Source organism: Chlorocebus sabaeus, chromosome 16 (genome assembly GCF_047675955.1).
Source record: "Chlorocebus sabaeus isolate Y175 chromosome 16, mChlSab1.0.hap1, whole genome shotgun sequence".
Taxonomy (NCBI): Eukaryota; Metazoa; Chordata; class Mammalia; order Primates; family Cercopithecidae; genus Chlorocebus; species Chlorocebus sabaeus.
Genome location: NC_132919.1, coordinates 11634184 through 11647890, shown reverse-complemented (window position 1 = coordinate 11647890; position 13707 = coordinate 11634184). Strand labels below are relative to the sequence as shown.

Here is a 13707-nt window from a genome sequence, read left to right as displayed (position 1 = left end):
TACCAATACCAAGATTTGGTGTGATCAAGGGTGCTTCAGGCTGGCATTTCAAATGTTGTTGGGGAAGGATAATGGCAATATTCATATATCTGGGTCTGTGATCAAAAGGCAGTGCTCTTAGTACACAGACTCACACGTGGAAACTCTATTTGAAAGTTCAAGTGTTATGACTCTGAAGTGCTAGCTCAGATCAACTTATAAAGACAATGAAGACTAATCTGCAGGGCCAGCAATGAGTACCTGAATTGGGTAACTCTACGATGCTCAGAGAAAGGCATCTAACATGAGGGTCTCAAACATCAGGCTCCAATAACAATGCTGAGAGAAGTGGGAGAATTTAGGACGGCTGGCTTAGTCAAAAGCAGACTAAAATAAGTGACTTAAAATGCTGTCTAAACATTCAAAAGGCTGTCACATAGGTTGGGATGGACTGTAAATATTTTCAGAGGTAGAGTCAAGGTGTTATCAGGAAAAAAATACGGAGCTAAACCAAACAAGGTGAGTATAAGGACAACATAGCATACCTAAATACAAAATTTGAATATTTCTAATTTCCAGAGGGGACAGACAAGCAGGATGTGTGGAGAAGATGGGGCTTTGGTTAATAGAAGGCTCAGTGTTCACTGTGGAGTAATTTCGACACTAAGAAATACAATACGATCTCAGGCTGTGCTACTATATCAGTGCCTCCCAAGGCATAATCTATGGGCCATTTTTGTGTAAATTATTAGTAAGTTTAATGAGAGGAAAGAGTTTTAGGGTCCAATACGTTTGCAGAATGATATGTAAATTAGAGTTATTCAAGATTTCAGGACTTTAATGTCTTAAATCCACCATGAATTTCTAAGAGAGTCATATACAATACAGCATTTTCTCAACTTATTTCATGACAGACACTTTCTCAAGAAGTATCTTGTAGTAAAACTGCTTAGCAGGACATATTTTGGGAAACACAGTAACAAAACTATGGTCTTTAAGAAAAGGGGGAATGATGATCTTGCTTTTGGTCAGACCCCAGCTGGGCTGTGCGACGAAAAGTCAGGCACCACAATTTCAGAGGGGAGGACTGGTGAAAAAGCAATCAGGAGGATGTCAGAGTTCTTTAGGTTTGAAACCAATCCATGTCAGAAATGGTTAAAAGCATTCAGGCTATTTGGCCTGGAGAAGGGAAGACTCAGGGAGAGTGAGATAAATGGCATTAAAATATTTGAGGGTTTGTCATGTAGACCTGAGTAGTGGACAGAGAAATAACTTCTAGATTATTATTAGACCAAATGTTCAGTCTCTAAAATTATTTCAAATGTTCCAAGTTCCAAAATTGCTCAAAATTTCCAGTTATTAGCGGCCCCAAAATGGCAGCCTTGGGAACAATGGGATCATGCATTTTCAAGGATGCTAGAGCATCACTGGGGTAACAAATCTGAGAAATGCTACAAGGGGACTAAGTACCATGTAGGGACTTGGGTCAGATGATCTCTATGGACTTCTCAACACAGAGATTCTGGGATTAATTTGCATCTATTCTTGCCTCAGCATTTTTTACCTGGGCAAAATCATGACAGAATTTCCTTCCTCACCTAGACTCTGGCCTTTCTCCATTAAACAGCTAGATTTTATCATTTGGGTGATCATCTGTATAATTATCTTTTTTTTTTTTCAAATACAAAAAAATCCATAGGGCAATACTCACATCAAAAGTTTTCTTGAGCACTTCTCTCTGGATTTTATCAAAAAGATCAAAGTCCTTTTCTTCTACCATCTTATCCCGATAAACTCGATTTGATTCATGCAGATAGAGCCTTATGAGATCCCGTGTGGATTTCACACATTCCACTGAGGAGAAGAGAATGCCCTTCAAGGGAACAGACACACAAAAAATAACATTAGTAACCATCCAGAGGTACAATAGCTAGGAAAACTTTCTGGAGCATTTTATCTAACCTGGGATGATGCCTAGGGCTTGTCTTGCTAAATAGTAGATCATTCTAGTGGCGGGAATACTTGGAAAGCTGAAAGGGAGCTTGTAAAGAAAGACCCAAGGGTTGCAGTTAGACAGACCTGACCTCAAATACTTGCACAACCACTATGTGACTTGTGACTTTGGGCAACCACTAGGCAACTGTGTGACTTCGAGCAAGGCATGTGACATCTCTGAGTCTTAGTTTTCTCACTTTTCAAAGTAGAATAAAAATACTGACTTTCTAAAGTGGTCTAAATAATTCAAATTAATATGCCTAAGGAAACAAGTATTGCTCATTTTACATACTCAATACATTGGAATTATTCTTTTGTGCTCATCATAAAAATAACAACTGCAACAGCTATAATTTATTGAAGCAAGTTATGTGGATTAGATGCTATTGAAGCCAGCATTGGACTAGATGCTTTGCCAGATGAAGCTCTTTTAATACTCATGATGATCCCCTGAAATAATTATTACTAAATCCATTTTGTATAATGTGAAGATTTGAATTCAGAAAGAAAACATGCCCCATTTCATAGAGTAAGTTGCCTTCCTTCAAACCACAAATTTTTGAAACCAGGTCTTCCTGACTATAATGCCTGGAATTCTAGCCACTACATTTTGAATCAACCACAATGAGGGAAAAAGTGGTTTCTCTGCTATATTTCAATTCCACAAGTGCCATTTTGAAAACTGATTCAGATAACAATTGACTATGTAAAATCAGAACTATAACAAAGGGCTAGAATGGATATAGCTAACCTTGGCAGGTCAGCAATCTATTTATTTATCTCTATTCAGTTCCCCTTCCTATGTGCTACAGGGCTGGTTTCAAATATTTATTATTCTTTTCAAATTTCTCTGTCATCTTTTTCTGTTACTATTAGCCAAAGTCCTAACCTTCTTTTCTTTTACTGAAAAGTGGAGACCCAATGTTAGAGCCCCTCAATAACCTCAACAAATTCTCTAAGTTCAAGCTCATCTGTGTCTGTGCCTGTTCTCATTGCTTACTTTCTTGTCTTAGAGGGAAACGGATCATTTAATGGGTCTTTACTTAAATTCATAGAATAATGTGCAGATCCATTAGCATAGAATATAGGTCTGGTGACAATGTTATTACAATCTGCTTCCTCATGATCGCTCTTTTTTTTTTTTTTTTGAGACGGAGTTTCACTCTTGTTGCCCAGGCTGGAGTGCAATGGCTCAATCTCGGCTCACTGCAACCTCCGCTTCCCGGGTTCAAGCAATTCTCCTGCCTCAGCCTCCTGAGTAGCTGGGATTGCAGGCATGTGCCAACATGCCCAACTAATTTTGTATTTTTAGAAGAGACGGGGTTTCTCCGTGTTGGTCAGTCTGGTGTCGAACTTCCGACCTCAGGTGATCCACCTGCCTCGGCCCCCCAAAGTGCTGGGATTACAGGCATGACCCACTGTGTTCGGCCCCTCATGACCACTCTTATCACTACTTCCCAAAAAACCTAGATTCCAGTTTCAGAAAATTCCCATTATGTTCTGATCCTGTACCCTTTTCTGTGCCTTCATGCCTTTTGTTTTGCTTGCCATGCTCATATTTCAAGATCTAGCTCAATGGAAGCCTCTTGTTGAAGTCGCCCAAGACACCTCTCCTGCCCGGTGGCGTTCCCTCCCATGTGTCTCACAGAGCCTTTATGTATATATCTCAATTACAGAAGAATTATTAGTTTCTCAAATTATTTTTAATATTATTTTTTGTGACAGAGTCTCAGTTTTTGTCACCCAGACTGGAGTGCAGTGGCGCGATCTCGGCTCGCAGCAGCCTCCACCTCCTGGGTTCAAGCAGTTCTCGTGCCTCAGCCTCCTGAACAGCTGGGATTACAGGCATGCACCACCACACCCAACTAATTTTTGTATTTTTAATAGAGACAAGGTTTCACCATATTGGCTAGGCTGGTCTTGAACTCCTGGCCTCAAGTAGTCCGCCCGCCTTGGCCTCCCAAAATGCTGGATTACAGGCATGAGCCACCTCACCCGTTGTCAAATTATTACTTTGTCTTTGTACAGGTTTGCTTCTTCCAGGTGATGGCAAATGTCTCAAAGGTAGGGAATTTGACAGACTTTATTTAGGTTGTGGTTTATTTTTATAATTGTATTATTAGTATTTAGTAAGTGATAAGTCTGAAGCTAATTTCTCAACGGAAACAATAAAAGAAGCCTTCAAATTGCTGAAAGAAAATAGCTACCAACCTAGAAATCCAAGTCACCCCTAAAATTTTTTAAAAATAAGAAATATATTTTTGATCAAATTAAAATTGCGAGAGACTTCTCCAACAGATATGAACTAAAGTAAATACTAAAAGAAGTTCTTCAAGTGAAATAAAAATGATCCTAGGTGAAAGAACAGAAATTTACAGGAATAAAGAGCAATGGAAAAGGTAACGTATGAGTAACTCTAAAGGAATGTTGACTTACTAAAACACAGATATCAGTGGGTTTTCAAAATACAGAGGATTAAAATAAATGACAGCACAAAAGTCAATGGGAGGTAAACTGTCCCAAGATCCTTGCATTGTATGGAAATTAATAAATATGCTAATTTATAAAAGACAAAAAGATAAAATGATGCCTTTGATAACTATTAGATGAATAGCAAAAGGATATATACTATGCTAAAAGAGGGAGAACAATTATAAAAACATAATTAGTTTGATAGAATACAAGAAGCGAGAAGAAAGGAAATAGAATAGGTAGAATATATTAAGAACAAAGAGTGTAAGTAGATTTAATCATAAATATATTACTATATAAAACAACATAGATGAACTAAACATTGTAATTAAAAGGCTATGTTGTCAGGCTGGAGTTTAAAGAGCCCAACTGTATGCTGCTTATGGGAGACACACCTTAAATATAAGAATATGGAAAAGCTGAGTGCAAGAAAGTGAAAACATCATAAAAATATTGACTAAAGAATATGAAATAGTCATACTAATGTCATACGAAATTGACTTTAAAGCAAACATTGTTTTTAGAGATAAAGAAGTGCACTTAATAAATAAGAAAAAGATCAGTCTGCTAGGAAGATATGCTAATTCTAAATTTGTATGTACCTAATAAATAGCATAGTTTCAAAATGTATAAAGTGAATATGACAAATAAAAGGAAAAATAAACATACCCACAATCACAGTGAAATATCTTAACTTCTCTCTCAGGGACTGAAAGAACAAGCAGACAAAAAAAATCTAGAAATTATAGGAATTTTTTAAACAACATGATTTACAAGGTTGCCTTAACTGGAATATTGATAAAACCATACCCAATATCTGCAGAATGCATTTTAAAAAACCTGCACATCGATTATATCTTGGGACGTAGAGCAGTCTCAACAAATTTCAAAGGAATAAAACCATATAGAGTGTTTTCTGACAACAGTAGGCATAAGAGAAAGATAACTAGAAAATCTCTACATGTTTGAAAATAAAGCAATACACTTCTAAATATTCCATGAGTCAAAGAAGAAATCATAGTGGAGATTAAATATTATCAACTGAATGATAATAAAAATATAACATATAAAAGCTTGCATGATGTAGCTAATGGTATGATTAGAGATTAATTTATATAGCCTTAAAATGAGTATTTTAGATGAGACAAAAGATGACAATTAATGATATAAGCAGTCATGCCAAGAAGTTAGAATAAACTAACCCCAAACCCAAGGTAAGTAGGAATAAAAATTATAAAGCAGAGAGTGAGTATTAATAATATACAAAATGGATATCAAATTAAGACAGTAAGAAAGTCAAATGCATAATGCAGGTATACCCTTTAGGTTTTTTTGACTAGCACAATTGCTAACTCCCTAGCAAGGATGATAGAAGAGAAAAAAAGAGAAAAGACACACATAATACCCAACATAAGGAAAAGAACATAATGTCAGATACAGCAGATATTTAAAAGATAATCTGAGAATATTGCAAACAATTTTATGCCAGTAAATTAGCAACTATTGATAACATGGATGTCTTAACATGACTGACACATGAAGAAACAGAAAATCTGAATAGTCTTATATGTATTAAAGAATTTGAATTTATAATTTAAAACCTCTACCAAACAAACCTCCAGGTGGTTTCACCAGTAAATTCTTCCAACATTTAAGGAAGGTGCAATACAATGTTTTACTAAATATTTTAGAGAACAGAAAAAGAGGGAACACTTCTCAAAGTATTTTATGAGGACTTTATAACCTTAGAATATTAGAGAAAGATTACAAGACAATCTTATGAATATAGATGCAAAAATTATATTAAAAATTATCAAATGACATCTAGGAAAATACTAAAACAAAGACATGAAACAACCAAGATGAGTTGATTCCGGGAATGGTTGATTTAATGTTTGAAAATAATCAATGTAATTTACCATATTACCAGACTAAAAGAGAAAAAATTTATATAATTAAACAGATGCAGAAAAATCATTTAAGTTTCAACACATATTCATAATTAAAATTCTTAGTAAACTATAGACAGAAAAATATTTCCTTAAAAGGTACCCAGGTAAAAGGTACCCAGAAAAACCAGTAGAGAACATCATATTTAATGGCAAACTATTAAAAGTGTTTCCCTGTAAAATTAGGAATGTGACAAAATGCTACTCTCGCTGCTTCTCAACATTGTACTTGAGTTGTAGCCAGCACAATAAGACAAGAAAAAGAAATTAAACAATTTAAGGATTGAAAAGAAAGAAACAAAACTGTTCTCTTTAAGTCAAAAAGTAACAATTATTAAAAATAGAGGTACACATATAATACTGAACAAAGATACAAAGTGATATTGACTATTCTATTTATATAAAGTTCAAAAATAGGCCAAAATAATTTATGATGTTAGAAGTTTAGACAATATTTAGGGCTGGCAAGAGGAGGAAAGCAGGAAAGCATGAATGAAAGGTGCAAAGGAGAACATCAGGGATGTACTGAGAATGTTTTCTTTCTTGATCTGAGGTGTGATTACATAGGTGGGATCCCTTTGTGATAATTAACCAAGGTGTACGCTTGTGGCTTTTGTGCTTTTCTACTTGTATGTTACACTTTGATAAAGTTTATTAAAAGTGAAAAGAAATTCCATTAGGTGTCCTTGGCTCCACCCAGATGTTTATCTCAGCTTCTATCTCCTCAGCTCTCCTAGGTACCTGCAATATATGAGACGCAGAGGACAAGAAAAAGCACCAACCAGGAGTCCTGACCTCTAGAATTTTGTGTTTTACAGTGAGGCAAGCCATCAGTTGAAGTTTATAAATCTTGTTATAGCCAAATAGTCAGGGTGGTTGACAATTAAGGCTGAGTAAATGTGAGCATGTCATATGCCAACTCTGCACCATCTTAGATAGTTATGTGTTGCACTGAGATGGGAACGGTTAGTTATTTCTGCTACTCAGAGCATGTGTTGGTTCATTTTCATGCTGCTGATAAAGACATACCTGAGACTGGGAGGAAAAGGGGTTTAATTGGACTTACAGTTCTACATGACTGGGGAGGCCTCAGAATCATGGCGGGAGGCAAAAGGCACTTCTTAAATGGCGGTGGCAAGAGAAAATGAGAAAGATGCAAAAGCGGAAACCCTTGATAAAACCATCAGATCTTGTGAGACTTATTCACTACCACAAGAACAGTATGGGAAAAACTGCCCCCATGATTCCAATTATCTCCCACCAGTCCCTCCTGCAACATGTGGGAATTATGGGAGTACAATTCAAGATGAGATTTGGGTGGGGACACAGAGCCAAACCATATGAGAGCACTATCAAATTCTGTTCTGATCTGAACAGAACAAGGGGAGTACAGAGAAGGTCTGAATTACTGAGCCTGGGATCAAGTCGGATAAAGGAAAACAAAACCGTACTCTGGGCAGTGCCTGTCTCCTAGTAGACATTAAACCATCCTCTATACTCTTCCATCAGGCCTTTGGTCAGACTCAGGGAGGAAGGGAGTGTTAAATCAAGTTTAGCTTAAAGCTGCCTCCTGATGTATTTTAAGTTTGGCCTAAAAGTTGCTCTGTATATCGTGACCTGTAATCGAAATGGAGATGTAAATTGACTGTAACCTACTCTTGTGCCGATCACCAAGTTTCACCCAATCCCAGGTGGCCAGCTGTTAAAACTGGTGTTCAAATAAGGCAAACACCAAGCTGTAGACATTAAACCACCCCATCTCAGTGCAACACATAACTATCTAAGATGTTGCAGAGTTGGTGTGTGATGTGCTCAATCAGGCCTTTGGTTAGACACTCAGGGAGGAAGGGAGTGTTAAATCAAGTTTAGCCGAAAGCTGCCTCCTGATGTACTTTAAGTTTGGCCTAAAAGTTGCTCTGTACGTTGTCAACTATAAATTAAAAGGAGGTGTAAATTGACTGTAACCTACTCTTGTGCCAATCACTGAGTTTCGCCCAGTCGCAGGTGGTCAGCTGTTAAAACTCTGTTTAAATAAGGCAAACACCAAGCTGTAACCAATCCAGCCATTTCTGTGCCTCACTTCAGTTTTCTTTACATCACTTTTGCTTTTCTGTCCAGAAATCTTCTTCCACTATGTGGCTATGCTGGAGTCTCTCTGAGCCTACTCTGGCCCAGTAGGCTGCCCGATTCGGATTTGTGAATTGTTCTTTGATCAGTTAGATTCTGCCAAATCTAATTTGGCTAAGGCTTTTCTTTTCACAGCCGGTAGGAGGAGACTGTGGTCAAGCTATGAGCCTGAAACTCTCGTTAGAGTAGGAGAGTGAGGGGACCATGTAGCCGAAGGCAGGCAGCACTTCAGGGGTATCGCATTCTCCACACTTGGAGCAGCTGACAGCTGGCAGGCTGCAAAGAGGCCTGGCTGGGATGCAGACCTCAGGGGGTTTCCACTCAGGCTAACTGAATCAGGCAGAGAAACAGGCCAGGGGAACAATCTCCACTCCCATCTCTCTGCTCTCTGGTTCCTCCTTGATATTGCATCAGTGACCACTACCACAAGGTGCACTCTTTTCTCCGGAAGCCTTTTGTCACCCTGAATTACCTCCACAGCAGGGCTGAACATTCTAGCTGTTCTATCAATGCTGCTGCTTACCATTATGCAATCATGCAGTCACGCTCAAGAGACTGATTTGTCTGTGGCTCGGTTTTGTCATCTCTGAATTGAAAATAATCAGTATTTTATCTTCTAGGGTTGTTGTGAGGATTAAGTGCATTCATAGATGTAAAAGGCTTAGCACTGCTTAGTAAATGTTAGCTATTATTACAGACTAAAGTCTAACTCTTAAGTCTTAAGTAGGGCCCACTCTAGTCTCAAGTCACCTTTCCAACCTCATCTCTCCTTTCCATAAAACTCAACGTTCCCACTGGGCTAGACTCTACGATATTCCACGAGACCTTTTTTTTTTTTTTTTTTTTTAACCTCCCTGACCATTCGTGCTGTCATTGACTAGCCAGTAACTTCTCTGAGCCTCTGTTAAATTGGGATAACAATCTCTGTCCCAAAGGGTTGTCGTGAGTATTAAATTTCAGGTGGTACAGGTGACAAGACCGCTGTTCCAGGCAGAAGCTAAGGTTCTGGGTTGCTTCTGGTAAATGGAGCATAATTGATGCTTCTCCCTTCAGTTCTGTCACTTATGAGCAGTGTAGATTTGATCAAACGACATTACCTTTTTTTTTTTTTGGAAAATCCACCTAGTAACACCCCTACTTCATAGAGCTGCAGTAATATTTAAGAGAGAGATCGTGTGGTGAAAAAGTCTTTCTCAATGAATGCTCAAAAAATGGGAGCCAGCTGTGGGTAAGCACAAACTTTGCTGCTATCCAGTCCTGAGGGCTGCAGAGATGCAGGCTTTATAGGCTCAGAGCTGAGTCTCTCTTGCTGCCTTAACCATCACATGCTTATTTTCCTCATTGGAAATTCAGATGAGGACAGAAAGGTGTGGTGGAAAGCTGTCCAGGCCAGGAACCTAAAGGCCTAGATTCCAGTTCCTTTACTGGCTTCCTTGTGCTCCTGGGCAAATATATATGATCTATGTGGGTCTCTGTTTGTTTTTAATTTTTAAAATGAGTTAATGTTTGGGAGCTACATCTGATTCAGGAGTGGTATCCTGAACTAGCCTAGATGTGTTCTCAGAGACTTGTTCTGAGGGGCTCATTGATTCCACCTTCAGGTGAAGCCTTCCTGGTCCATAGCTCTTGAGTCTCTGAACCAGGGTTTAGTAGGTTTCCGCTCCTTACATTCAGGAGCTCTGGCTGGAACAACCTGGCCCTGTGTCGTCAGGATCCGGAGTTTTGCTGGTTTGGCTCAAAGTCCTACCTGCACAATTGCTCTGGGAAATTAATTCCAATTACATGTGCTTTCATTGGAAGGTGGTGTCACTCCCTGATTAATTCACTTTGACACTCCTTTATGGGTGTGGCCTCTGCTTGGTGTAAAAGGCATCCTTCCCTCAATAATAACCCAGTGTTATCTTGGGGGAAGGTCTCTCTGTAAATGAGTTTCTGCAGATTCTTATCCAGGATGGGAGAGTTGTGGACTTGGCTCCATGAGGATGCTGTATCTGACCAGACGGAAGAAAGGGTCTGGGTTTGCTAGATGGCGCCCTGGAGACTTGGACGGTGATGAGTTAAGCAATTGGAAGCAATGGGCAGAGATATGCCATCACTATTCAGATAAGCAGCTGGAAAGATCTGAAACAGCTTTGGCCTAGAAATGAACCTGGGAATTTTAGGACTGAGGCCCTCACAGGGGCTGGCAGATGGCATCTTAGGAGTATGACAATGTGGCTTTTTGAGGAGGCAGAGCTATCTTGCACGGTTTGGGGAACATTCTTTTTCATCCCGAGATCAATAGATGTACCAATGGGAGACCCAAAATAGTTCTCTTTCTTTCAGGCCATTTTTCTTCCCAGGCATACTGGACTCATTATATAACACTATCTCCAAGATGTTGAGCCTTCTGCAGCCCCCAAGGAACCAAGTCAGAGATGCATGCTGCTTACTGAGAAATAATGTAATTGGCAAAGGAAACTCTTTTATTGAGGGCCTTCCTTGTGGAGCCCATGGCACTGTCTGTGTCTCCTTATGTTCATGATTACATATGAACAGTGGCTTTGCCTGTGCCTAAGAGCTGGGCATTAGCTTCTTATTATTATTAAGAATAGGAGCATCTAAGCCCCTAGGGTGTCTCAGAGTCGATGAACTCACCTGGAAAATGTTGGCAAAATCTCTGAGGTTGAAGATGTAGTGGAATTTGACTGCTGTGGGTAAGAATGTGGTAGCAACTTTCTGGTGGAAGGTGAGGGCCAGATTGATCAGTGGGGGGATGGATTTCTGCAGGGACGCCGGGAAGTTTCCAAGCTTCAGATGTTGAGTGAGGATGATGCTGTAGATGGAGGACAGGGCATCTGCCCCCGGGAAGGAGAGGACAAACAGGCTGAAGTGACGCTGCACAGAAAACAAAGGCATGAACTCAACCTCCTTTACCACAGAGTAGAAATCACCTCTTCTGAATTTGGAGATAATAACGGAACATTCTTCTATAGCCTTTAAATCTGTATTTTGGTCCCATCTCTTACACTATGCCCACATTTAGGTTGAACTTAAAATGACTAGGGGAATAACAGGCAAAGCACCTTCAGTCAAAGATGGCAGCCTGGGACAGTAGAAAGAGAACTAAACTTGGACTCAGAGAAGCTGAGTCCAAATCTGAATTTGATACTGAGAATCCATATGACCCTGGGAAAGTCATTCGTCTCTCTGAAGTTCCCTCATCTGAAGAAAGAGGGATCAAATCAGATGAAATCTGTGATCCCTTCCAATCTTGAGACTCTTAAGTCTAGGAGTTTCTCTTTTCCCCTAGAGATGCAATTTGGCATTCTATCTGATTTACCGTTCGGAGAGGTTGTGTGGGGAAAAAAGCCAATTATTACTTATAATCAAGGGGCATCCGCTCTAGTAAGGTAGGATTAGGACCCGGGTCCCGTGGCTCCTCCTGTACCTGAAGCCGGGGGTTGATGGTGAAGCTGCCTGCCGTGGGGTTCATACAGGAAACATACTGTACATTTGTGATCTCCTTTAGGGACAGCTTGCTCCGATCATACCTGGAACAGTCAGAAGCTCTAGGTAAAAGGTGTCTGAGGACCGAGGCAGGTGAGTGCTTTGTCAAGGTGAGGTAGGATGTGCCCTACTGTTCATGTGCTTGGGTGATAAAAAAGTCTAGATCCACTGTCAGGGATTGAGAAGAGATACGAGCCTAGGACAGATTCCCAAGGGACCTCAGTATCTAAAGAAATAGCATAGAAAGATGAGCCCACAGGATGGACAAAAAGGTAGGAGAAAAATCAGGGGGTATATGCCATACCAAAAGGCAAAGGAAGCCACTATTCCCAAAAGAAGAGAGTGGTCAACCACATCAAGGGCTGCAGAGAGAACAAGAAAGGTAGTGACTCAGACAGGGGTGTCTAAGGGAGAGAATGTGTCATGGGTTCTTAGTTTCTGTTTCTGGTTGGGCCAGTAATGCCCCTTCCTCATCCCTCTCTTCCACTTATCACTAGAGACAGAAACTAAAAACCATGGCTTCAGGCTGCTGAAAGCCAAAAACAAAACCAAACAGAACAACAACAACAACAAAATAAGGTGGCTGGACAAGCGTGCAAAGGATTTCTTGGATTTTACAATAATGATGCAGATAGTAGGTTAGCAAGAACAGTGGAGGGAACAGAAATCAAACAACAGTGGATTGAGGAGTGAGTGGGAGATAAGGGAGTGGAGACAGAACAGTAATTAGAAAGTAATTTTTTAACTCAGTTGAAGAAATGTATGCAAGTTTGTTTGTTTGTTTGTTTGTTTGTTTATTTGAGACAGAGTCTCACTCTGTCGCCCAGGCTGGAGTGCAATGGCACGATCTTGGCTCACTGCAACCTCTATCTCCAGGTTCAAGCGATTCTCCTGCCTTGGCCTCAGAAGTAGCTGGGATTACAGGTATGTGCCACCACACCTGGCTAATTTTTGTATTTTTAGTAGAGATGGGGTTTTACCATGTTGACCGGGCTGATCTCGGACTCCTGGGCTCAAGTGATCCACCCACCTCAGCCTCCCAAAGTGGTGGGATTACAGGCATGAGCTACTGCACCCAGCCCGTTTATGCAAATTTAAATGATGTGAAGCATCTAATGAGGAGATGGGGACCGACTGATGAAGTGAGCACTTCAGGAATGGGAGACAGTAGAATGAAGAGGCTGGTGGATGGTTCGGCCTTAGGTAAGATGTAACAGGAGGGTGGAGGAGGGATGCATGGGGACACGGGTGAGTTGTATGGATGTGGAAGCAAGAAATGGAGGTGGCATCTGTGTTCTCTGAGAAGGCAAGGCCATCAGCTGAGGGTGGTGGGAAGATCAAAGACAGGGAAGATGGAATGAAATAGACATTTCTGAGAGTAGACATACTAAAACCATATGGTAGAATTTCTAGGAAGCTTCTACTTTCCATTTAAGGTTTGTGACCATGAATCTAAAGTAAAACTAGTTAGCTTGACTCTTAATTATTGCCCATGAAATTAAGCTGCTCAAATGTCAGTGTGGAGGTTGTGAACGGTTGCATATGTCAGGCATCCAGTGAAGATTTTGGGAAGGAAGGGAAGGCAACTCAAGTTGCCATCTTAACTATCATTCTTCTCTCTGAATTCTCTCTTCTCACGCTTTCTCAGCAGTAGATTCAGTGTGTGGTAGAAAGGTGAGTCCAAGTTGTCTCAAAT

General features: G+C 40.0%; 1 protein-coding gene across 1 annotated transcript in view; it reads right to left on the bottom strand.

Annotated features, from left to right (window-relative positions):
• DNAH9 (dynein axonemal heavy chain 9) overlaps positions 1-13707 on the bottom strand; it is a 372533-nt gene that overhangs the window by 167539 nt on the left and 191287 nt on the right. The window contains exons 40-42 of the mRNA XM_008010391.3: positions 11953-12055; positions 11160-11399; positions 1691-1852 (exon numbers count right to left, since the gene is read on the bottom strand). Coding sequence (XP_008008582.3) covers positions 1691-1852; positions 11160-11399; positions 11953-12055 — 505 coding nt within the window. The remainder of the gene's footprint in view (positions 1-1690; positions 1853-11159; positions 11400-11952; positions 12056-13707) is intronic.